Source organism: Anoplolepis gracilipes, chromosome 12 (assembly GCF_047496725.1).
Source record: "Anoplolepis gracilipes chromosome 12, ASM4749672v1, whole genome shotgun sequence".
NCBI lineage: Eukaryota > Metazoa > Arthropoda > Insecta > Hymenoptera > Formicidae > Anoplolepis > Anoplolepis gracilipes.
In genome coordinates, this window is record NC_132981.1 from 10,042,473 (window position 1) to 10,065,814 (window position 23,342).

Consider the following 23,342-nt stretch of genomic DNA (forward strand, 5'->3'; position numbering starts at 1 on the left):
TAGGTGTGATAGAACTGAAAGAACAGAGATGTATAATATATACAAATTTCAATATATTTAAGAGTTTGTTTTAATCATACAGAGATTTATATATTCTCTTTTGTGTTGTACACAAAGTACAGATTTTAAAGATTTTAACCAAAATGGCAAATATATATACTGATTAAAATACTTTGTGATACATAGATAGGAATAGTTTCCACTTATATCCACTTAATTTGCTCACTCTTGTTAGATTTGATGTCCGATTGAATTTGTAACGTAAGCATACTGTATGGTTTATCACAATATGGTGAATCTAATGGAGGGTAATAATGTCTGTAGCAAATATATGTTAAACAAAAGCCTATTATTGATCCTGCCGCTACGTCTAAAAGAAATTACATGTCAATAAAGAAATAGGATCAAATTATTTTAACAAAATGAAGAAAATAGATTACCTTGCCAATGATGATGATAATCGCATGTTCTGCTTAATGCGATAGTAAGTGCGACGCAAAGCGGCAAAAAAAATGTGCATAATCTCCACGATTGTCCTTTTCCTGCCAGACTGAATGTATGTAGCTTTCCAGCTAGATATAAGGAGATGAAACCAAAACTGGCGAACGCAACTAGAAGACAAATTATTTATATAAACATCCTAGTTAGAAATATATATCTTAATTATTTTACCAAATTAATATATCTATATAAATACAGTTATAAAAATTGATTTGTCCAAAAAGATAAAAATATTTATATTTGCAAACGTTAGTGCTGATGCAATATTAACATACATGAGGAATGTCCGCTTGGGAATGACTTCTTTCCATCTCTAATAACAGTCGGATCTCCGGTACATTTAAATCCCGGATTTATTCGTCCATCTGGAAAGCACCGCCAAAAAAAGTCTGGTCTTGGACGACCTAAAAATATATGATAAAAATGATAAAGTAATTGATATTAAAAATGTATAAATTTCATATAATACAGATTTATTTCTCCCTCTTTTTCTCTCAAACATTTCAATAATATAACATACCTACTATAAGTTTCAAAATATCTGTAATAAGACCATTAAATCCTAGGGCTAATGTTACAGATAATATTGACTGTTGAAGATCAACTTTATCTTTGTGCATTATGAAAAAGGAACAAATAACAATAATCGGCATCATAAATACAAGAGGCTGAAAAAAAATAAAATATTTTATCTAAAATCCATTATCTATATGTCTGGTATTTTATCTATAAATATATATATATATATGTACCCATAATACTGTGGTTGGAACAAAAGAATCTGTTCTTGGGTTTCTGTACAACCACAGTTCATCTTCATGAATTTTTCTCGTAAATGGTTCTGCCTTTTCCAGCTCCCTGCAATTCAAAATTCCACTTGATTTATGGCAGGTATGATAAGAACCATTATGATAAGGAAAAGTAAGCAATTGCTTATCGACTGTGGAAAAGAAAAATAAATATTTATGTCAGATTTCCATCTCTTTCACAAAAATACATTATTGATAATTATATTGATAAAATAATACGTGTGTTACATTGATAAAATTGATAAAAATTAATAATTCCAAAAACACGTATGAAATAATAAAATGTAATATGCATAAAATTACAAGCAGACATTTTTTATTAATTAATATTAATCATCTGCCATATAAACACCAAAGTTTAATGACACGTCACAAAGTTCTAATTATAGCAGATCGATTGTTCAATTTGACATCCCACTAAACGTCAACTTACACGAATAGCACTGCCAGAAAGACACGTAGTAGAACGTCGAACCAAAATCCCGCCGAAATCTGAAGTCCGCGAATGTTAGTCATCTCAGTATATTACACATTTAAACTAAGATCGTGCCGACTCTCCTATATGAACAAAAAATCGTAATATTAAACTTAAGCAGTTCATCGTGTAATAACTAACACGAGTCGCGTCGACGCGAATAGTCGACGCGAATAGTCGACGCGAAAGAAGTGCGGTCTCAGGTCAGATGTCAGACTTCGGACACCCGGTAAATGAAACGTCGATACAACACATGTATGGAAAGTCGAACATTATCGATAGTAATCTCGATTAACTTGCATTTTTTTTGTCCAGCTAAAACGTGAACCCATATCCTATTTCCTACGTTATTTGCTTACGATAATGATCTTGTATTTCCTCATATTATATTACTTATCTCCTCTCATTTTTATATCGAATTCAAAACTACATAGATACTGCTTCACTTCTATGTAATATTTTTAAACGAAGGAAGTGCAGCTTAAGCGAATAAATTCGCTGACCACATGTGTCGACTCTTCACACACGTATAAAATAATAATGTAATTTACACACACACACATATATATATATATATAAAAATTCAAGAATCATTGTTGATTACGCGAAAAAGGATACATATATCTGTGTATGCTAATTCTTTTAATAACGTGTGATACTTCAAAGTGACGTCAAGCGTCAGTGTATAAGTGTTTGTACAATTGAAACGTTCCAGAATATAATGTCAAAAAATCGTAATCTCATTGATAAACTGCAGCTAATAGTAACACACGATTGTTAATTTAATGATTAATGAAATATTTGTTGTTATTGATATTGAAATACTTGTTGTTAATCTAGCGTGACACAAGTATAGGTTAGTTTGCAGATATGTTTGTTGTGTATAAAGATGATTTAAATTTAATTTAATTTATAAACAAATTGAAATCTACACACAGTAATTTAGCATTAATATATATATATATATATATATAATTATTTAATATAATGATAAGGGAGTTTATATTAATCTATAAATCACTTTGGGATTACACACAATATATCGTGCACAATATTCATATTTCAAGGAATTTCTGTTCTACCAATATGTATATTTGAATTTCTTATAATATTATACAATGAGATGTTTAAAAAGAAGACAGAAATATTAATCGTATATATATATATATTTTTTTTTAGTTACTGCTGGTAAATTTAGTATTGGAAATAAGACAACACGATGTTAACATCTGTACCTACGGCACCATCTACCTCTGTGGACAGTTCTGGCCTACCAAGTCCAACCATTGACACCTTTGATGACAATTCAAATAGAGTAACAGTATATTTGCATCAACTTGCTGGAAATTATGAGATGGATATTGATGTAATATTCAAAGATCATTGTTACGCTCGACCTTGGAACTGGAAACCAGAAAATATATATGTCAAGCCTGTAAAAAAGTTGTTTTTCTCAAAAAACAATGCAACAAAGTAAGATTATTGATTATATCTAGATTAAATTAGTCTTTAAAATAATTAATAATCATGATTTTTTTATATGATAAATATAGAAAGGATAGAAAGGATGAAGAGATTGAGGTGGAAGATATTGGCAGCGAACCATCGATACCATTCTTTGATTTAACTAGAACTCGGCATCTCATGGACGAATTTCAACGTTTAGCGAGTTTTGCGCGACCTGAGAAAGAGGAAGATTGGGAGGAGAATATAAATAAAACTTTATGGTCTTCAGTTCAGAATCGCATATTCAGTAAAGTAACTCGGATATTGAGTTCGGAAAGACTCGCGAGATTGGTCAAGACTAAAAGCGCAATAGAGCCTATCTTCCGAAGAACGTCTGTGGATATCGCGGCGAGACGATTTCGGGAAATGTTAGCATCGACTGGATGGGATTGGAGATTGGCTCAATGGCTGCACAATTTATTGTTCGAGCATCTTCCTCAGGAATACTTGGCAATCTATCTCGATATCTTACAGACTTTGAGACTAAAAATTCCTCAACTAATCGATAAGATGATTGCTGTACAACCAAATATTAATGCTAAGGGAGGTTCCATTACATGGGAAACACTTGGATCACTCTTGAAACGATCTTGGGATCCTGTCGCACCGAGTTTGAATGGAAGTCGACTGGTAAATATGATAATTTAATCACTAATGTATATTATATATATAAAGCTTAATTATGTAAAATAAATATTGATTACAGAAGAAACTGCCTGGAAATCCAATATTAATAATAGTACCTTCCGGTGTCACATCGACCGTTTCTTCTCGTCAACATAAATGGATCACACAGTTAGGATTGTTAGGCATGGTTGCTACTGTTCATACTCAACTGGGATTGGCAGCTAATAGAATGACCATGATGGTCTGCATAGATCAATTAGTTCAGGCTACAAGAGCTAAGATACAAGATGTTAGAAGTGACTGTCCTGGAAGACCAATCATACTCGTAGGTTTTAATACTGGTGCGGCACTTGCTTGTCAGGTAATTTTATCTTTCTACATTTTATATTACCTCTTTCTTTTATTCTTTCTCATTATTATTTTATTGGTTTTTACTTACTCTATGGTATAGATTGCTCAGATGGAACATGTAACTGCTGTTATCTGCATCGGATTTCCGTTCGCGACGGTCGAAGGGAAGCGCGGTACACCCGACGACGTGTTGATGGACATTCGCTGTCCAGTTATGTTTATTATTGGACAAAACGCCACTCTCGTTAGACCAGACGATTTGGAGGATCTTCGAGAGAAGATGTTGGTAGAGACGAGTCTAGTGGTCATAGGTACGGCCGACGATTATCTCAGAATATCCACGTCCAAGAAGTTGCTTGAGGGTATCACGCAGAGCATGGTGGACAGATGCATACTGGATGAAATTGGCGACTTTATCGGTAGCATTCTACTGCAACCGCATCCGTTACCGTTGCGATCCACGATGCTGACTGCCTGCGAAAACAAGAATAAAAAAGATTCTCACAAACGAAGAAACTCGACAAGCAGTTCCGTGGAAAGCGAGCCTAATTCGCCGACCGTGAAAAAATCCCGGCCGAATACGCCAGTATCCTTCGTGCCATCAGTTGCGACGAACGTGGCAACAAATTCCCCTTCCAAAATTGGTACCTTCAGTACTCAATCTAACCTTGTGCAGATGAGTGGACAACACACAAATCATACCGCCACCTTGAAACGGAAGCGACCCACAACCAATCAGAAAAATCAATTAACAGAACAGCTAAAGACTTCTAAGCTTCCTGGACAGGTAATTATTATACAAACGTATAATTTATAATATGCAATTTATGAAATAATCGCTACTTAACGATATGTATTGATAAATTGATTACTTGGACTTTTTTAAGAGAAAAGGAGGCATTATTTGAAATACTTATAAATTAATTGCAATATATTTTGAATATATTGCAAATACTCTCTTAATAATTATTAATTATATATTATTTATTACAGACAAATATTAATGCAGACAACGGAATAACGCTCAATATAGGTACGCTAGCGAGTCTAGCACCAATAGGACCGATACGTTTAGCACCTACTACCGTGAATCAAACCGCGACCACTCCCCTCAAAACATCTAGCACGTCCAAAGCCACGACTGCGACCGCGACCGTCAAAGTACCGAAGATCATTTCGAATGTGCCGCTGCAAAATGTTTCGAAGCTGAAAACAATAGTGTCCTCCAATAAATCTTATTCGAATGTGATGTCGAATAATTATAGACAAGTCAATTTAACTGACAAGGGTGGAGACGCGAAATTAGTGAATGTTTTCACTACGGGAAATCAAATTAGAGTCAATACAGCTACTGGAGGTAAAATACATGTTATAATTCGTTTATGCTATCGATAAAAGGGAATAACTGAAAATATTATTTATACATTCTTTCTATTTGATTAAATAGCGGGAAGTAGTAAACCTACCTGTGCGACAACTGGCACGTTGTCAAATCTTTTGCAAAGCGGAAAGAGCTCGATCGCGCTCACGAGCGGTGCATCTTCCGCCCGTATATCGTCAGCTTCCAGTATTCTACTAACAACCACTAATTCATCAGCGAGTAGCATAACATCGCCCACAACGACTTCTTCAAAAGGTAGATTACTATTATCTAATCAATTATTAAATAATTTATCTGAAACATAGCGATGAATAAATATAGAACATGCTATAAAATTTATGGATCTATCTATAAAAAAATGATCTGGTGTTACAATTTGTTTTGTGGGTCTGTTTAGGATTTTGATTCTTATACAGAATAATATTCATATATAACGATATCTGTTCGTAAAGTAATGTTGTCCAGCGCTACTTTTTACTACTCATTTGTCATGTGATCACACATGTTAAAGAAAAAATGAGCGAAAGAAAAATGACATTTTTATTCTATACACACATCATTAAAGTGTCATTAGAATAAAAATGAAAACTGAAATGGAACTTCATAGTAAGGGCACAAAAATTTGATCCTGGTAACTTTACAATACATTAAACGAATATTTTACAAATTAGGCACTATACACTTAATAATGTGAGAATAATCAACATGTATTTGCTATATTATATATAGTCATTAATGTTGAAAATTTATTTCTATGTATATTTTCAAGCACAAATTAGTTTAATCATTAAATTAATTATAGATAAGCAGATTTACATTTTTATGACATTTATTTAGTGTGTGGTATATATATATATATATATATATACGTATAATGAATATCATATACAGTTAATAAATTCCCAATTTTTTTATAATCTTATTCTTTTTTCTTGCTCTTTTAGCAAAGTTTATCTGTATATAGATAACATAGATAATACATTTTTATACTAAATTTTTACACTTGTACATAAAATGGCACAGACTATTTTCGAAATTGCGCGACATGATTGACGTGAAATTCTAATGTTTAATAAACTGTACATAATAAACTGTATCAAAGAGAACGGACTAAAAATTCTCTCAGTTTCTTTAATAATCAAGTATATAAAAGAGTAAAAATTAAAAAAAAAACGAAGCACATGAAAAAAAATATTAGAAATTATAATAACTTTATTGGAAAGTTTCTAAAAAATATTATATAATATTTATACACATATAGAAATATATATACAATTGACTATTATTTAATATTTTTATGCTGAATTATAGACTTTAATACACATAGAGGAGAGAGGGATTAAAAAAGTTATCACTTATATATATCACTTTTTACCTACACTAAAGGACCCACACATATATATATATTATCTTATTATACTGTTTATAATTTTTTTTTATTAAAATAGAATATTGAATATAATACACAATATTACTGTGTATAAAAATGTTTTTAATGAATTCTTCTTTTTAGCATGTTGCTAAGAGAAGTATCACACATAAAAGTAGATTCCAAATTTATAATACAGGCTTTATAAGCATTTGTTCACTCAATTCATATTTATCATGATTTTCCCTATGTAAAACTATATCCTCTTTCCTATAGCTGCTTAATATTAATTTGATACTAGATTTATTTTACTTGGTAAAGCCCTCTCTTTTTCCCTTATTGTACATATATTTTCTTTAATTTTCTAGCTTAAGTAAGTAGAAGTGTTTGACAAAACACATGTGCTTCTATTACTTTCAATTATTTAATTATCTTTAGATAAAGATTAATTATCTTAGATAAAGATAAAAAATTTCAAATACACGGATGGAACTAAGGGGATTTTCAATCTATCTCTTAACCAGTAACGTAAATGTAAATAGTTAATATACTTAGACATATATGCACATGATATTATGTCTTACAAATGCTATTAACACTTGTGGATGAGCGATAAGCATCATCATGGATCTTTAAGTACGTATTAAAAAGGAATATTGTAGATACAATATCAGGTTGCCTTTTATTTTGTATTCAATAAATATTTTTTTGTGACATATATATACTTCGAATTTGTTTAATTCCCAACCTTTATAATCCCGTCCATTCAGTAAGATATAAATGATTAATTAGATAATGTGTCAACACAAACAATTGGTTTTTGGACGTTTAATTAATGCCTTTCATTATTCATATCAGGTTTTGGACAACAACAAGCTCACAGTTATAGGGCTTTGCCCCAAATGTACTTTGTAAAAGAACTGCTTAACACTCTCCTCATTGAAACTTTCCTTTTCGAGTAAGATAGAAATCCTCATAATTTAAATTCCTATCTGTCTCTCACTACTCTATTAGCATTAATATTACTGGTATTAATTTAAAATTAATAAAATAATATTAAACGCACAACTTAATGCTAAGCTAAAAATATAAAATTATTATAAAAATATTTAACAGATTAAAATGAAAAATGTAAAAGTATTTTACAATCATATATTCAATATATCAAATGTATGGATGTATTATGATATATAGTGTTGAAAATATCTTGTTGCATGTTAATAATATGTACATAATTTTATATCTTTTTAAGATCTGAGGCAAATATATACGTCTATATTTTATAGCGATGGAGGAGATGGGAATGAGCAGTGAGTCTCACTTATTGGAGATATCCAAGTCGACACATTTACCACGACAAGGAGCTGTATCCAATAATACTGACAATTCTCATAATACGTCGTGCGGTAACATAGTCATTGTCGAGAATTCTCTTCACAATAGAAGCGCACCTTCGTCAGTGATAGTTCCGTTTAACAGCCAAAACCCTGGAAACATTTTGCCCCTATCCAACAAACTGAAATTGTCTCACAAGTCGATGAAGACGATGCCGAAGATCACGGTCAATGCCAACAATTTACAAAAATTTCAAAAAGGGAAAGTCGTCCAAAATATTCAAAAGAAGAACATTGTTACAACAAACGATATAGATGATGATTTGGGAAATATATTGGACATACCAATAATATTCGCCAAGGACGACGACAATTTAAGCAACATCGACAAGATACCGATAACAGTGCCAGTTAAAGAGCCTCAGGAGAGGCCCAAATTAAGCAGCACCACCAAAGTGGTTCTAATTAGCAATAAGCAAGATAAGCAAACGCCAAATAAACCCGTTATATGTCCTAATATGCAAAATTTAAATCAGCTGATACTGCAGACGCGATCCCAGAACAGTGGGATTTCAGCAAAGAACAGAGTACCGATAGAAAATCGATTGGTACAACCCACTGTAAAGTATACTAAGATCATTCTGGCGAAGAGAAGTTCGCAACCCGTTCAGCAGAATGAAAGAAGCGAACAACAGATGGTTGCAACGACGAAGATTACGGAAAACATGAACGCACCTAAAATCCTGACCTTTGAAAAAGATGATCACAGATATGTACAAGCGCAATCTTCCAAAGCATCGATAAATTACGATGATACTTTGACAGATAACGTACTTGAAATTGAAGATGCTATTAAGACCAATATCATCGAACGCAAATACGTCTCTACAATCGGCACGATTTCACCTTCAATTCTCGACGATGACGACTGCGATATTTTAAACGATACAAAGCTGGAGCATGAGGAAAAATACAATTCGGAACAGTCTATTTTCGACAATGCTAGTGAAATACAAACATAAAATAATTAATTGTTCTATAAGATATCTGACATAAGCTCTTGATAATATGTTGTGCAATATGCGAGAAGACGTCTAAAAAGATATTTTAAAGGGTCGATATTAATCTCTTTGGAGATATAACAAAATATATGTATATATATATTGCTTATAATTATTAACATGTGAATATATTCCTAATATATCAATTAACTAATAAACATATTATTATTTATAATATATTAAATATTATAGTATTTTTAATACATTATTCATTATTGTATAAGTCACATACCGGTCTCTAAGCTTTAATAGTGATAATTAATATGTACTTTATTGTTACAATGAGATTATAACGTAATCTATCTTAAGATTTTGTGTATTATATATACGATATTTTATGTATTACCTACGTAATGTGTAAGAGATGCGTGTGCGTATATAGATTCAAAAACTTAAAAAATATATTTATTAATTTAATTTTATATATAGTATATATTATACATAATATATATTATATATAATATATATAATATAAACGCCTAATAACATTACAAAATTCTTTCACATATAAATATCATGTTCGCGCTACTCCCAAAATTAATCGAAAAAATTCAAGACAAAAAATAAACGATAATAGTAAAACACTGCTATTTCATAATGTAATGGTATATCTCTAGAATATGCCAACTTCTTTTATTTAACACGTCTTTTACATAGCCGTTTCTTTTCGTATATGTCTATGAGAAAAAAATAAAAAGAAACTGTGCAAAAATATTTATCTTGTTAACTTATTATCTGCTTTAAATGTTACATGGAACTCTAAAACTGAAAATCTGATTTTTGTACAATCTATTATTAAAACATTGAAATTGTTTTGATATTAAAAAAATAGAAAAGACATCTCAGAGCCATAGAATGTAACACTTTCTAACTTTCGTATTTAACATATAAAAGATTACACAAATAAATTACATATAATTAAAATGTCTATAAAATTTGGCAGTTGTCTAAATCTCTCCTAATAGAGCGTCCCCGTTTTGCGACGTAAACATCACGTATATCTTTTTGCTTAATTCGGGACCGATTTTACGAACAGCTGTGAGAGGTCCCACTGCTCTTCTAATCTATAGAAAAAACGAGACTTTTATTATGTTATTAAAGTGTGACTAATATAATTATATTATCTCTTTATTAGAGCCATACTATTGATTATATGAATAATTTCACATGAATGTTATCATGTGTAAAGTATAAAGTAATTGAATATTTGTATGTTGTAATAACTAAAGATAAAAAATATATACATATTGTCTACATATTATTAGAGAGAAAAAAAATTCAAATAAGTCTAATATAATTTTACTATTTTATATATTCATTTGCTAATGCAAAAAAATTAAAACTTACTGGTATGTCTTTCAATAAACTCATGCCTTCGTCGGGTGTACAATTTCTGTAAGCCTGCAAAAAAAGAATGAGAATAAGTATTGTGTTTAATTTATATATTTACTATAAAGTAGGAACAAACTTGCTTCTTCCAACAATATACTAGAATGAAATATTAATTGTAAGATTTAATGATACCTTGATCAGTTGCACTGGACTAGGATAAACCGTACATATTGCTTCTGATGTTTCCAAGCTACTTAAGTTAAATTGGCACAATTGCTGCTGCCACAATCTTTTCAGTCCATTTCCATCTTTGTCCACACGCACAGTATTCTTATTGTCTCCCATAACATACCAGTCAAATTTCTCTTCCTGACTTTCTCTCTTCTGCAATTTATATGGTATTTCTGAAATAGATTTTGTATACTGATACACCATTAAACCTAGATCCTGTGCATTCTCGATTAATCTGCTGCTACATTTGGCTACTAACTGCACTTCGCTCAGGCACATTTCCAGCTGCTGCCTTGATATAATTGGGAAGGTTTGGAAATGCTCATTACTTTTGCCGTTACATCTCGATCCTTTACTTTTAGAATTTTTATCCGTTTTCTGCCTCTTCCAATATGCAAAATATTCTTCCATGCCAAAGATAATCAAAGTCATATTGTAATCTGGTATCAAGGATTTATGGTGTAAGATGGAAGCACAGAAATTACCTTCCGCCACGTGTTTCACTGCTTCATAATTACTCCAAATCATAATAATGAATTTTTCCGTCTGCATACTTTTGTTTACATACACTTCATTATCTTCGCCGACATAATTCTTTTCGATGTTCCTTCGCCACGTAATACTGTTCGGAATTAACTCGGTGGTTACGTTAGTTTTAATATCAGCACTTTGCAATACACTTTCAATTTCTGTACGAAAACCAAACGTATCGATATTTCGATCAAGATTAACTTCCATAAATTTCAAACATTCCCCGGGTTTTATTTCTTTAGATTTTTTTTTCTCGATCGCCTTCAAAGCCTTCTCCTTCGCCCGTTCTTGCTGACGTTTCAGTCGTTCCTCCTTCAACGTTATTTTGTCTTTTTTAGATGCAGTCGTTTTTCGCGAAGTTTTTCCAACCTGATTGTCGTCCGAGTCGTGAGAATCAGACATGGTATGCGATGATCTACATCTAGGATATTTGTAGCCATTGTCAGCATTCAAGTTGGAAAAATTCTCTTTGCTTTGGGATGCCGATTTTTCTATAATATCACGACAGAACGATACCTCTGGAAAATCAAAATCGCTTGTAATACTACAATGAGGTCCTTCGTTAATTTCAGATTCATTCTTGCTGCATCTGTCAATAACAGGCGACGCGGGTTCATCCGAATCACTTAGCACGATCACATTCGACATTATTTTTCTTTTTCTTTTGTGTGCACGTGACTTTAGATTTTAATTATTTAAAAGTCAGATTGAATTGAACTTCCACATACAATGCAAGAGAGAGAAATTTATTAAAATAACGACACATGTTTTCGTTTCGATCCGATAAGCAACACTTGTCACGTGCATCAGATGTTAGCCATCGCACATGTCACAATCCAACCTAACCCGACTCAACCTTTCTTACATGTGAAAGGTATGTTCGTGTTATTTCTGCACTAATACGTCACGATGTTTTACATATTTTACAAGAGAGAAAATATAATTTATATTATATATATATATATATATATATATATATATATATATATATTAATCGCGTATTATTTATTTTATTAATTTTATATGAATTATTATATATTCTTTGCTCGCGTCTTTGATTACGTAAATCGCGCGGGAGAAATGTAAGCACGAAACGATTGGAAATTTATCGAAAAGACGAAATATCGAGATCGTCGATATAGCGGGAATTAATTACAGAGTAGTCAAAAAGGCGCGCAGGGCGAAGCGTGGAACGAGAATTAAAAACGTTCGAAACCCGACAGACATTATTTCACTTTGCTTAAGAACGAGAAAACTTCTCTTTTTCTTATCCTTTAATTGTATGATATAATTGCAATAGAGGTAGCTAATGAAAGCGAACTGTAAATAGGCGTTTCCCGCATAATTTCGAAGCGAAACAGAGTAGCTATATAATAGGTTATACTTTAATAAAATTGTACGTGTACAGTGAACAAGTTATCGCATTCGAAATGATTAAATTCAAGAGCGACATGTGTATAAAAAATATTTTTACTTTTTTAGATAGTCGATTATCAAAGTGCGAAATTATAGTTATATATTAGTATCAATTAAGATGGATCCACCTTCGTGCGAGTCGTTAGTGAAAATAGAAATTGAGGACGACGATCTGTTCGACACAGTGATTTGTATGAATAATAAGGAATTTATCGAATCGAAACAAAACGATACGAGGAAAGAAGATGATTTAAAAAATAATACTTGGTATGAAGATGTAATAAATACAAAAGTTTACGAGAAAAACGTGCAAGACTATGAAAACTCGAGTGCACAAAGTGACGATACTCGAACGGAACATAAAAAAAATATGGACAACATTAGGTATATAGAGTATAAGGATAATGTAAAAAATAAACCGGAGAATTCGCATATACTGGGCAAGAGACCGAGGCAAGACAGTATGGCTAATGATGATGCTAAGATATCTCGCACCAGACGTTACTCTACTGACTCGAGTTCGACCACGAATTCGTCTGAAAGTGGTAAAAAACAGGTGGAGTTCGAGACAGATCCGATTGTATTGGCGCGCAGACAAAAGGAAATAGATTATGGCAAAAACACTATAGGATACGATAGGTACATTCAGCTGGTACCAAAGTGAGTATTACAATTTTCTATGTAGGTAGCTTAGGACAAGTTAAGTTACAGTTTGAGTTTAAGGCAGGAAGGAAGAAGATTCTATGATCTATTGCGTTTTATTTCAACCCAAAATGTCATGATATTTATTTGTTTTTGTTTCAGAGAGACTCGTACTAGAGAACATCCAAGGACACCACCAAAATATATAAAATACAGTAGGAGAGGCTGGGATGGTATGGTAAAATTGTGGCGAAAACAACTTCACTCTTGGGATCCTCCTCAGGAGAATGACAAGGCTGATTAAAAACTAAAATTATTTCATTAAAATACTGCCAATTATTTCTTTAATTTATATTACAATTGCATTATTTTAAATTTTCTTATGCTGTTTGTTCAACACATATCGCTTCTAGAGTGTTTAAAACAACTTACGATATTTTTTTGTGTTGATATAAATAATTGTATAATTAAAAAATAATGTAGAAGTTATATGCAAAATAATATTTTTAGGTTTTCATTTACATATGTGATTTTGTTACATATACTACATTTTGGAAAACTTATATAAATTAATGAATATAACCTTTATATATCAATAATATATGTATAATGTCATTTGGAGCAATGTTTACAAATTTCCATTGTTATAGCTTAAGACAATGTTTGTTAGATTCATACAAATTAGAAGTATTTGCCAATTAAAAATTGTGCAATATTTTATACATATATATATATATGGTTTTGATACAAGATATGAAGACAGTATAATATGCACAATATAAACTTCTTTATCTAATAAAAAAATTCATATTTTGTTAAAATAGCTCAGATCTTTTTTGCTAAATCAAAAGACATACATAATGAATATATTACTTATTTCACGTTTTTATATAATCCTATTAAAAAATTATAAATCCTATTAAAAAATAATAATATATATATTACTAGATGTATACTCCTATATTATTCTACTTCATGTGTGTGTTCTGTTTGGTTAAATATCAAAAATCAATTTCAACAAAAAACATTTAGTTTAATTTCAATGTTTCAAGTCTTTCTAAAATGGCATTTAATTTCTGATTAGTAATAACTTCCATCTCGTCTATCTTTTTCATTAGTTTATTCTCCATATCATAGAATTTATTATCAATATAAGTTTTGATATCTATGTCAAAGTTTTTACTATCTTTACCACAGTTTGAATTGTCTTTTTTACTGGCCCGTTTTACATTCCTGTTTTCAAAAGAATTTAGTTTTTCATGTTCATCTTCATGATTTAAACATTCTTTTTCATTATCTTCTTTCTCGTTTTTATTTTTATATCCAAGATATTCTGAGTTCAAAGTAAGGGTTTTCAAATTTCCTTGGTAAAACTCATCGTTTTTCACCATTTTTTGTTTATTATAATATCCAAGCATTTTTATTGCCATTTCAGTCTCCTGACTCATATTGCCATTACTGTTACTGAGAAAAGTCTGAATAAAGTCTTTACAATTGAAAGTACCTGGTTTTGTCTTTTTTACAGACTTCATTTCACTATTCATACAAGTTGAGACATCCATATCTAATTGTTTATAATCTTCTTTACAATTTAAAAATTCGTTTTCATTATCTCTCCTTTCAATTTCACTTTTACATTCGACAGAAATTGACTTTTCGTAATTATCCTCACAATTTGAACAATCTTTTTCATTGTCTTTTCTTCCAATTTCATTTTTACATTCAGAGTACTCAGAGTTTGAAACAAGAGTTTCCAAATTCTTTTGGCAAAACTGCTCCTTATTTAAAATTTCTTGTTTATCGTAATATCCAAGTAGTTTCATTGCCATTTCAGCTCCTTGACTCACCTTGCCATTGCGATTACTGAGAAAAGTCTGAATAATGTCAGGGTTGAAGGCACTGGGTTTTGCCTCTTTTATAGAGTCTATCAAAAACAGTCTTATACCATATATCCACATAGTAGAACTTTTATTTTTAGTTCTGGTAAACTAAAGCAGAAATAAAATTGTTATATCAAATGTCTAAACAAAATATGTGTATACATATATATAATTATTTTACCTTAATACTAGCTTCTGTTGTAGGAGGCTGTATCATCGTTTCTCCAAGAAAAACAATATTTTCTTCATATTCATCTATAAATTCAGCGAAAATAGTTGTTTCATATTCTCCATATTGTTTGAAGATTTCTAAAACATTGCCCTCAGAAACAATAGCAATGCGTGCTATTTTCTGGCAGTTTGTTACCTTAATGTCCAGCATACATGGTTCAAAGTTTGATGATTGTAGAGCAATACTGGTATCCAGAAAAGCTACATCTTCACAGTTTATTCTGAGCAAAAGTCATTTCAATATTAGTTATTTTAAAAGTCTTGTATGATAAGAATCGTATATATATATATATATATATATATATTTATAAATTTATTCTAATTGATTCGCTTACTTTGCAGGTGCATGCCGTAACGATGCGGTAGTGATAACATCAATGAATTGCTTATTATTGGTAATCTGCCAATTACACGAAACCAGTATAGAGTTCTCATGACACTTTGTGGAGAGAGAAGCATGTGGTTCGCCGGTATCTTTAGCGTTCATTATTTCCATAATTCTGATATGATGAACGATCGAAAAAATGTATAATCGATGGTCACCTTTTTACGAACGAAACGACTATATTTTGCGATCTGCCTGCGATTATCAGCATTCTCTTCCACGGAATCTCTACTGTTGCATCACGTTACATATGTCACTCGGCAGCGGAAGTTCAAATAATACGCTGTATATACATATTTTTGTGAATTAGTTTATGTGATATTTATTACATTCACCAGACATAGACGTTATTTTATATTATACTGTTTGAAAAACCATGCACTGAACACATGTTTTCTATAACAAAACATTCGGAACGCTAAATCCAAATGTCAAACAGTACAGGTTATGACAAAATTTTTTATTGACGTACGTGCGATCGGAGCGTAAAGATTCTTACAGATAAAGAAGGCAATCAATTTTTATTGCAATGAATATTAGTGCAACGTCTTTGAAATTTGACACATCTTTCGTTACTTACATACACATATATAATTCACATTTAGAGGTTATACTTCACTCATAAACCTGTTATGCCGGATTCAGATTGCGATTACTATCCAATAGGAGAGCTTTTTTTCTAGGGAGTTTTCTAGGGAGTTGGCTAGCGATATTTTGCGCAGTTTGAGATCTCTAGAAAACGATTTGTCGGATTGGATATCGTATAGTGACATGTCGACCGGCCATGCAATCTGAATCGATCCTAAGCCGAACAATTCAAAAGAGACAGACTTCTGTTGAGAAGCGGGAGTAGGAGAACTCAAACAGCTGACCACGAACTACGAGTATCGACTCGTTCTCGACAATTGTCTCCTTATCCGCGACGGTCGCAATTTCACAGAAAACATGTCAAAATACAGGATTGTTATGGTTCGCCATGGCGAGAGCGAATGGAATAAGTTGAATCTTTTTTGCGGATGGTACGACGCCAATCTATCGGATAAAGGTGTGTAAATCTTGTCCGGTTGATCTGTCGTTTTCAAGGGCAAAAGGTCGCGCGATTTTATCACCTTCCTTTTGAATGAATTTGAATTAATGACATCGTGATTATATATCTGAAATCTTTTATATTCTAGGATGTAAAAAAACCTTATATATACATATAATACACACACGGGAAAGACATTCTTACATTTGGAACTTTTTACAGGTAAAAACGAAGCTGTGTCCGCGGGAAAAGCTCTCAAAGATGCTAGCTACACGTTCGATGTGGCTCATACATCGGTACTGACAAGAGCGCAGGAGACCCTCAAGGCAATTCTGAAAGAGATCAACCAGGAGGATCTGCCTGTCTATAAGACGTGGCGGTTAAACGAGCGACACTACGGCGGTCTTACCGGCATGAATAAGGCGGAGACAGCTGCCAAGTATGGCGAAGAACAGGTACAGATCTGGCGGAGATCGTTCGATGTACCACCGCCGCCAATGGAACCGGATCACAAGTTCTACGACACGATAGTGAAGGATTCGCGTTACGCCGATGGTCCTAAACCCGAGGAATTCCCCAAGTTTGAATCCCTCAAGTTAACAATCGAGAGAACGTTACCTTATTGGAACGAGACAATTATTCCTCAGTTAAAGGAAGGCAAGAAGATCATAATAGCCGCCCATGGAAACAGCTTACGCGGCATAGTAAAACATCTTGATCGTAAGAAACTTTGCTTTGTAATTGAGTTATTTGTATCAACGTATTATATTAATCTGTAAATGTGATTTCTCATTTTTAGAACTGACCAATGATCAAATCATGGGATTGAATCTACCAACTGGTATTCCGTTTGTGTATGAACTGGACGAGAACTTCAAACCTACCGTTTCTATGAAATTCTTGGGTGACGAAGAAACCGTTAAAGCAGCGATGGCTGCAGTCGCCGCACAAGGGAAGGCTAAATAAATTATTAAAATGAGAAACTTCCGTATATCAATCTGTGAAGAACATACCTGTTGTGTCTGTTAAAAGTATATATTTATGTATTAATGTGTGAAAAGTATTTATATTAATTAAATAAGATTTTTTCGCGACAGAATGTAGTTGAAAAAAGGATGATAGACGCATTCTTGAAAAAGCAATTCTCCATAGTGGAAACAAAAAAAATATATATATATAAAGTATATATATATATAATAAAAATTTGTGAGAAAGTTTGTCATGTTTTAAATCTAAATCTATCTATGTTTTTTACTTGAAACATTAATTATATATTAAACTAGACTTAAACATTAAGTACTTGTAATCAAAGATTACTGTTTTTCTTTTATAATGTATTTCGAAATGTTAAATGTTCTTATCATTTAAGAAAGAAGTAACCAATACATCTATTTAAAATAAAATGCTGGAATCGCGTTAATAAGTCATTAATTTTCTTACTCGAGAAGAATTTACTATCTTAATAGAATTTTCAATTTTTTGAAGATAATTTATAAGAATTATCTGGACAAATCGTACAACTTTAGTTCATCGTTTGTTGCAGTAAATTTTAAACTGATTTGTACTATATGATATATTAAAGACAGAATTCTCCGCCTTCAATAAGAATCTTTTTCATTTTTATTTTTTACAAGACTATTATTTCTTGTATTTTCATATTTTTCTCATCCATGAATGCACGATCTTTTGCAACTAATTCCTAGCGAGCTGGAAATATTTGCCCACATAATCTAATATTCAAAAATATTTATTAAAAACATATGTATTTAGAAAAATTTTTTTAAAATTAAATATTTATATTTTATAAAATATTTAAATAAGAGGAATTTCATGTGTCACGTATGTAAAATTATAGATTCAAATCGCGCGCATTTTTAGTCACTTTCGATGACAGCAAAGTTCCTTCGTTCTTCCTCCTTCAATACATAAGTCTGTTCTTTTTAACTGACAATGAAATGACTGCACTAGTTCAGTGTTTATCTTTTTCCCTCCATATTGAAAGGAGAAAGCTAAATTTTAAACTAGTGCAGCCAGTTCAGTTAAAAAGAACAGATCTCATTTCAGAGTACGTATCGATGTACAGGTGGTTTTTGTGCCTAACCTTGATACATATGCTGATAATTCAAACATGAATCGCGTAGATTTAAAAATCGTGTTACTGGGTAATGCGATGGTGGGAAAGACGAGTCTTCTGGAACGATATGTACGTGACTCATTTAACGGCAATAGACCTTATCAAAACGTAAGTATATCTTGATTAGAATACTATTTCATTCCACTACTATGTATGTGTGTACACCACATTTATGGAAAAGACGATTCAAGATAAAGAACAAAGAATAGAGAAGAATATAGTTTTTTTTAGAATTTTTAGAATCCTTCCCGACAGTAGGACTATTCCTTTTAGCTTGCTTGAATTTTAAAGTTAAATTTGTGAGAGAGAAAGAGAGATCGAGTGAGATAAAACACTAATGAAAAGTATACACATTTTGATAAACTTCAGTTACAATTATTTCAATGCTATTTACATATTAGTGTATTCCAGAAAAAGTATTGTAATTATTTGTCTTGAATTTATTTAATATTTTGTTTTTACTATTATAATTTGTATATTATATTATTAAAGAGTAAAAATTTTGTGTATGGAAGTAAAAAGTTATAATTTTGCAGACACAGTATTTTTCATTAATGTTACCGATGTAGTTAACACTTAAAAAAAAAGAGAGAAAAAAAATAGAATTGCAAAAAATGCAGCTAAAAAGAATAGACCTAGTCAATTGTGAGCACTAACAAAGCACATTGTTTCTCTTAGTCTGTGGCATTATGGAAAGAAAATTATAGAGTAATATTAAAATTTGCACTGAGAATCGTCTAAATGGGAGACATCATATACAAATTAATACAGTTGAATTATGCCGCAGACAATAGGCACTGTGTTTGCATCGAAGAAAGTAGAAGTGAATGGAGTATCTCTTGTTATGGGAATATGGGATACTGCAGGTAGCGAAAAGTAAGTACAAATTCATTATTTATAAGTATGAATTTGTTATTATTTTTCTGTTCTGAAATTTTTAAACACTTGAAAATGATATACACTAAATTTGGTTAATATTATTGTAATTAATTATTAGGTATGATGCAATGACTAGAACATATTATCGTGGCGCAAAAGCTGCTATAGTGTGTTATGACATTACTAAGTTGAGTACATTTCAAAGGGCTAAGCATTGGGTGAGAGAACTTAGAAGTATTGAGGAAAATTGTCAAGTATATCTTTGCGCTACTAAAAAAGATTTATGCGATGAAGGTTTCGTATCAGATGATCCAGAGCTGCAGAATATTGTAGAAAGATATGCAAAGGGCACACAAACTAAACTTTTTATAACATCTAGTAAAACGGGAGAGAATGTAGGTAAGGATGAATTGTACTTTTAGTAAACACTTTCTTATTTGCAAAAAATTAATTTTATTTATCTTTTTTTTTTATAGACAAATTGTTCAACGAAATTATACAAGATTTCGTGTCCAATCCAGAAAATTTGCAACAAGTGGAAGAAGCAATTGTTCTAAGCAGAAAACCTGAGAAAAGGTACTGTTGTACATTGATCTAATAAGACCAGTATTGATATTCTATTCTTATACGGTTTTTTATCAGATTATTTATCTAAGAATATATAATATGTAATAATTTTAATGTAATGTATTATTCAAGACCAATGTGATATTGTTTTGTTCAATAACTTTCAATAGCTTAGAATTTTGTATCGCAGTAGCATTAATTGTTAGCATAGTATAATGCAAATTTACAAAACTGGATTAAATCTTTCAATAGTAAATTTTTAAAAAGATATGTAAGATGTATGTATAAGAGACATGTTGTATAATTAAAGCACAATATAGTCGAGAAATATTCTTAAATATATAAATATATATGATTCTTAATCATTTAGTTTAAAGCTGATCTGTTATCATCAAAAGTGATATTTAGTTGCTCACAATCACATTTTTATTATCGTTTATAATTATAAGATTTAAACTTTAATTTTATTAGGCGAAGTATTAGTAATAATTTAAAAATATTTTTATTTTGATAAATTTATTATTTTATAATTACCTTGGAAATAAATCCTAGCAATTATTGTTAAATAAGAAAAAAAGCTCATTATTATATTACTAAAATGTATTTGCAAAATTTGTAAGAGCTTTAATATAATTTAATTTTTTAAAATTTGTTAATCTATTAATTACTATTTTGAAAGGTAGGATATACAAAATTCTTTGGCCTGCTCGTAAACGCCAAAAAATATGAAACCACCTATAGTAAAGCTGGTTACTCTCGGAAGAAAACCAGCAAATAGCCTAAAAAAAATTGCCTTATTAAAACATTGGAAACAAATTTATATTAAGGATAAGATTAGGAGATGTATCACTCGATCCTTACCCTCTAGCACCATGATCTCTGTAAACATCTTTTAACATTGTAGATATTTTAACTTCTTCTTTTTCCGCCGAAGTACTGGACAACATAATTCTAGTTTTTGCGACATCTAATGGTGTTGTTATAGCAGCTGATATAGCAACTGATAAACCAACATTATATAAGTGACGACAGCTCTTATCATAACTCATTAAAGAAAATAATTTCACCGAGTAATAACATATGATTCGAATCATTACCTGACGCAGCACCACACATGGCACTCTCCATGGGTGTGCACTCTCGCTGCATTTGTCGGACCCAATAAAGCTTGAAATACTCCCACAATGGCATTTGAATCACACCAAATGGCACATCGCGAAGAACGGTACTTCCATAACCGCGATACAATGTTCTTAAACTTAATCGATGCGTGTCAAACAAGAGCGCTTGTTTCCTTTGCTTAATTACTTCCACTGGTACCCGAACTAAGCAGGCAGTCTACAGTAAAGTTAAGCAATGTTTGATACACTTGTTTAATATATAAAAAATTTTTTAAACATTTTATATATAAAATAATATTTATAGTAATATAATATTTGTGTAATTATTATTACATGTTAATGCAAAAATTTAATGTATTAAAATTTCCAATTGTATTACTAACCAATTATTAATACTGCAATCACTTACTACTTCTGAAGATGATGCCGCAGCCATATGTATAAAGGAGTGATACTGATCTGGTATGTATGGTTGTGAATACTGTTTTATTCCCTCATAGGTGATAAAAAATATAGCAGCTATAATATAACAATGTTCACTTATTTTACAAATAAAAAAATTTCTCTTTCAACATACACATATATTTTAGCAGTAAGTTGTACCTGATGGAGCAGACCCTAATATTACAGGTCCTACACCTTTATAAAGCTGCTTGAAACCACCAGATTGGAAAAATCCATGCTGGCTTTGTAATCTTGTTTTAAGGGTGTCCAATGGAAAAAGTGTCACGTCACAAAAGATCCCTGCAAAAGCACCTGACTGACGTCAAATTGTGATTATTTTTTAATGAAATCAGATTGACTTTTATAAAGTTTCAATTTGCTACACATATTTTAACGTAAATCAGAAAAAATTATAAAATTTAGAAATGTCAACACAAATAATATTTCACACCAAAAAAAAAGATACAACTTAATTCATAAAAATCGATTTACAAAATAGATATATAAAATTTATCGGCAAGGTTCTTTCTCACATGCCTAATAAATGAGTTAGTATATATTAGCACAAGAGAAAGTAAAGTATCGAGTTATAATTAACGACACTTACGATAAACGATGTGAGCAAGATATCTCTCTTGGAGAGATTTGCAACAGATTGTTCTTCCTCGTGAAATTCTGAAAACATTTCTGCTCCACGTAATACTCAATTTCGGTGTCCGATCCGATTAGATGGATTTCAAGAAGCGTCATCGAGCTGATAAGAAGAAAAGTGGCCTCTAATCAAAAGACTACCTCGCATATTAAAATCTTTCAGCGTAGAAAACTTCGTACACTAGCATGACGATCGATATGACATTTATTAGAAAATATTAGATATTTCGAATAGCACGTCGCTTCTAAAATTTGCACCCTTTATAATGATTCACAACGAATGATGCAAGACGGACAAGAAAACACGTGTTTTATGTTACATATTACGTGATCAGTCCGTCGTCTGCTCCTTGAAGTGACACCTAACCTCTGCAACTATCCTAGCCTAACCTTCAAAAACAATGGCTCTCAACTGTCACCTCTTGAGATTGACACGTGCAAACGTCAGATGGCATTG

At 31.4% G+C, this 23,342-nt stretch overlaps 8 protein-coding genes across 20 annotated transcripts; 4 read left to right on the top strand and 4 right to left on the bottom strand.

Annotated features, from left to right (window-relative positions):
• Positions 1-95: 95 nt before the first annotated feature.
• LOC140671646 (phospholipid phosphatase 5) lies at positions 96-1,879 on the bottom strand. Its single transcript, XM_072903130.1, has 6 exons — positions 1,744-1,879; positions 1,254-1,359; positions 1,022-1,169; positions 777-905; positions 441-611; positions 96-370 (listed from the first exon to the last, which is right to left on the bottom strand). Exons 1-6 carry the CDS (start codon positions 1,824-1,826, stop codon positions 204-206), a joined length of 804 nt encoding a protein of 267 aa, XP_072759231.1. The 5' UTR covers positions 1,827-1,879; the 3' UTR covers positions 96-203.
• On the top strand, positions 1,874-9,510 carry Rcd1 (Reduction in Cnn dots 1). 8 transcript variants are annotated; one of them, XM_072903125.1, is made up of 8 exons: positions 1,874-2,014; positions 2,965-3,258; positions 3,339-3,921; positions 3,998-4,279; positions 4,370-5,056; positions 5,263-5,626; positions 5,717-5,905; positions 8,306-9,510. In XM_072903125.1, exons 2-8 carry the CDS (start codon positions 3,005-3,007, stop codon positions 9,373-9,375), a joined length of 3,429 nt encoding a protein of 1,142 aa, XP_072759226.1. In that variant the 5' UTR covers positions 1,874-2,014; positions 2,965-3,004; the 3' UTR covers positions 9,376-9,510. The 8 variants fall into 8 exon arrangements, with proteins under 8 accessions (XP_072759226.1, XP_072759222.1, XP_072759219.1 ...); XM_072903121.1 differs by lacking the exon at positions 1,874-2,014 and adding an exon at positions 2,079-2,413; XM_072903118.1 differs by lacking the exon at positions 1,874-2,014 and adding an exon at positions 2,079-2,327.
• Positions 9,511-10,245: 735 nt separating this feature from the next.
• Mms4 (Methyl methanesulfonate sensitivity 4) lies at positions 10,246-12,341 on the bottom strand. 2 transcript variants are annotated; one of them, XM_072903128.1, is made up of 4 exons: positions 11,463-12,341; positions 10,939-11,381; positions 10,762-10,815; positions 10,246-10,478 (listed from the first exon to the last, which is right to left on the bottom strand). In XM_072903128.1, exons 1-4 carry the CDS (start codon positions 12,154-12,156, stop codon positions 10,362-10,364), a joined length of 1,308 nt encoding a protein of 435 aa, XP_072759229.1. In that variant the 5' UTR covers positions 12,157-12,341; the 3' UTR covers positions 10,246-10,361. The 2 variants fall into 2 exon arrangements, with proteins under 2 accessions (XP_072759229.1, XP_072759228.1); XM_072903127.1 differs by having other exon boundaries at positions 10,939-12,341.
• Positions 12,342-12,651: 310 nt separating this feature from the next.
• Positions 12,652-14,240, top strand: Slbp (Stem-loop binding protein). The gene is made up of 3 exons (XM_072903304.1): positions 12,652-12,904; positions 12,991-13,584; positions 13,729-14,240. Exons 2-3 carry the CDS (start codon positions 13,043-13,045, stop codon positions 13,868-13,870), a joined length of 684 nt encoding a protein of 227 aa, XP_072759405.1. The 5' UTR covers positions 12,652-12,904; positions 12,991-13,042; the 3' UTR covers positions 13,871-14,240.
• A 113-nt stretch (positions 14,241-14,353) lies between these two features.
• LOC140671735 (uncharacterized) lies at positions 14,354-16,790 on the bottom strand. Of its 4 annotated transcripts, none has more exons than XM_072903302.1 (4): positions 16,643-16,790; positions 16,013-16,345; positions 15,628-15,898; positions 14,354-15,554 (listed from the first exon to the last, which is right to left on the bottom strand). In XM_072903302.1, exons 2-4 carry the CDS (start codon positions 16,171-16,173, stop codon positions 14,595-14,597), a joined length of 1,392 nt encoding a protein of 463 aa, XP_072759403.1. In that variant the 5' UTR covers positions 16,174-16,345; positions 16,643-16,790; the 3' UTR covers positions 14,354-14,594. The 4 variants fall into 4 exon arrangements, with proteins under 4 accessions (XP_072759403.1, XP_072759402.1, XP_072759400.1 ...); XM_072903301.1 differs by having other exon boundaries at positions 16,562-16,790; XM_072903299.1 differs by having other exon boundaries at positions 16,535-16,790.
• Positions 16,791-16,888: 98 nt separating this feature from the next.
• Positions 16,889-18,325, top strand: Pglym78 (phosphoglyceromutase 78). Its single transcript, XM_072903303.1, has 3 exons — positions 16,889-17,107; positions 17,312-17,809; positions 17,889-18,325. Exons 1-3 carry the CDS (start codon positions 17,008-17,010, stop codon positions 18,053-18,055), a joined length of 765 nt encoding a protein of 254 aa, XP_072759404.1. The 5' UTR covers positions 16,889-17,007; the 3' UTR covers positions 18,056-18,325.
• Positions 18,326-19,057: 732 nt separating this feature from the next.
• On the top strand, positions 19,058-20,783 carry LOC140672157 (ras-related protein Rab-24). 2 transcript variants are annotated; one of them, XM_072904041.1, is made up of 4 exons: positions 19,058-19,331; positions 20,011-20,099; positions 20,221-20,501; positions 20,579-20,783. In XM_072904041.1, the coding sequence occupies exons 1-4, from the start codon at positions 19,218-19,220 to the stop codon at positions 20,698-20,700; spliced, it is 606 nt and encodes a 201-aa protein (XP_072760142.1). In that variant the 5' UTR covers positions 19,058-19,217; the 3' UTR covers positions 20,701-20,783. The 2 variants fall into 2 exon arrangements, with proteins under 2 accessions (XP_072760142.1, XP_072760143.1); XM_072904042.1 differs by having other exon boundaries at positions 19,227-19,331; positions 19,902-20,099.
• Positions 20,784-20,883: 100 nt separating this feature from the next.
• LOC140672155 (mitochondrial S-adenosylmethionine carrier protein) lies at positions 20,884-23,250 on the bottom strand. The gene is made up of 6 exons (XM_072904039.1): positions 22,842-23,250; positions 22,394-22,550; positions 22,200-22,309; positions 21,767-22,007; positions 21,531-21,669; positions 20,884-21,448 (listed from the first exon to the last, which is right to left on the bottom strand). The coding sequence occupies exons 1-6, from the start codon at positions 22,917-22,919 to the stop codon at positions 21,337-21,339; spliced, it is 837 nt and encodes a 278-aa protein (XP_072760140.1). The 5' UTR covers positions 22,920-23,250; the 3' UTR covers positions 20,884-21,336.
• Between the last annotated feature and the right edge of the window lie 92 nt (positions 23,251-23,342).

What these genes read in the sequence shown, in the direction of transcription:
- LOC140671735 (XM_072903302.1), bottom strand. Translation starts at nt 16,173, where the DNA reads ATGGAAATAATGAACGCTAAAGATACCGGCGAACCACATGCTTCTCTC. An exon ending in TTACGGCATGCACCTGCAAA is followed by an intron (nt 15,899 to 16,012) that starts GTAAGCGAATCA and finishes ACTTTTGCTCAG; the next exon opens with AATAAACTGTGAAGATGTAG. An exon ending in CAACAGAAGCTAGTATTAAG is followed by an intron (nt 15,555 to 15,627) that starts GTAAAATAATTA and finishes TTTCTGCTTTAG; the next exon opens with TTTACCAGAACTAAAAATAA.
- Slbp (XM_072903304.1), top strand. Translation starts at nt 13,043, where the DNA reads ATGGATCCACCTTCGTGCGAGTCGTTAGTGAAAATAGAAATTGAGGAC. An exon ending in TACATTCAGCTGGTACCAAA is followed by an intron (nt 13,585 to 13,728) that starts GTGAGTATTACA and finishes TTTTTGTTTCAG; the next exon opens with AGAGACTCGTACTAGAGAAC.
- LOC140672155 (XM_072904039.1), bottom strand. Translation starts at nt 22,919, where the DNA reads ATGTTTTCAGAATTTCACGAGGAAGAACAATCTGTTGCAAATCTCTCC. An exon ending in CATGTGTGGTGCTGCGTCAG is followed by an intron (nt 21,670 to 21,766) that starts GTAATGATTCGA and finishes TTGGTTTATCAG; the next exon opens with TTGCTATATCAGCTGCTATA. An exon ending in AGAGATCATGGTGCTAGAGG is followed by an intron (nt 21,449 to 21,530) that starts GTAAGGATCGAG and finishes AATTTTTTTTAG; the next exon opens with GCTATTTGCTGGTTTTCTTC.
- LOC140672157 (XM_072904041.1), top strand. Translation starts at nt 19,218, where the DNA reads ATGAATCGCGTAGATTTAAAAATCGTGTTACTGGGTAATGCGATGGTG. An exon ending in GCAATAGACCTTATCAAAAC is followed by an intron (nt 19,332 to 20,010) that starts GTAAGTATATCT and finishes ATTATGCCGCAG; the next exon opens with ACAATAGGCACTGTGTTTGC. An exon ending in TAAAACGGGAGAGAATGTAG is followed by an intron (nt 20,502 to 20,578) that starts GTAAGGATGAAT and finishes TTTTTTTTATAG; the next exon opens with ACAAATTGTTCAACGAAATT.
- Pglym78 (XM_072903303.1), top strand. Translation starts at nt 17,008, where the DNA reads ATGTCAAAATACAGGATTGTTATGGTTCGCCATGGCGAGAGCGAATGG. An exon ending in CGCCAATCTATCGGATAAAG is followed by an intron (nt 17,108 to 17,311) that starts GTGTGTAAATCT and finishes AACTTTTTACAG; the next exon opens with GTAAAAACGAAGCTGTGTCC. An exon ending in CATAGTAAAACATCTTGATC is followed by an intron (nt 17,810 to 17,888) that starts GTAAGAAACTTT and finishes TCTCATTTTTAG; the next exon opens with AACTGACCAATGATCAAATC.
- Mms4 (XM_072903127.1), bottom strand. Translation starts at nt 12,156, where the DNA reads ATGTCGAATGTGATCGTGCTAAGTGATTCGGATGAACCCGCGTCGCCT. An exon ending in GTCCAGTGCAACTGATCAAG is followed by an intron (nt 10,816 to 10,938) that starts GTATCATTAAAT and finishes CTTTTTTTGCAG; the next exon opens with GCTTACAGAAATTGTACACC. An exon ending in GTTTATTGAAAGACATACCA is followed by an intron (nt 10,479 to 10,761) that starts GTAAGTTTTAAT and finishes TTTTTTCTATAG; the next exon opens with ATTAGAAGAGCAGTGGGACC.
- Rcd1 (XM_072903125.1), top strand. Translation starts at nt 3,005, where the DNA reads ATGTTAACATCTGTACCTACGGCACCATCTACCTCTGTGGACAGTTCT. An exon ending in GTTTGAATGGAAGTCGACTG is followed by an intron (nt 3,922 to 3,997) that starts GTAAATATGATA and finishes TATTGATTACAG; the next exon opens with AAGAAACTGCCTGGAAATCC. An exon ending in AGTCAATACAGCTACTGGAG is followed by an intron (nt 5,627 to 5,716) that starts GTAAAATACATG and finishes TTGATTAAATAG; the next exon opens with CGGGAAGTAGTAAACCTACC.
- LOC140671646 (XM_072903130.1), bottom strand. Translation starts at nt 1,826, where the DNA reads ATGACTAACATTCGCGGACTTCAGATTTCGGCGGGATTTTGGTTCGAC. An exon ending in TATTTTGAAACTTATAGTAG is followed by an intron (nt 906 to 1,021) that starts GTATGTTATATT and finishes ATATATTTTTAG; the next exon opens with GTCGTCCAAGACCAGACTTT. An exon ending in CCCAAGCGGACATTCCTCAT is followed by an intron (nt 612 to 776) that starts GTATGTTAATAT and finishes TTTGTCTTCTAG; the next exon opens with TTGCGTTCGCCAGTTTTGGT.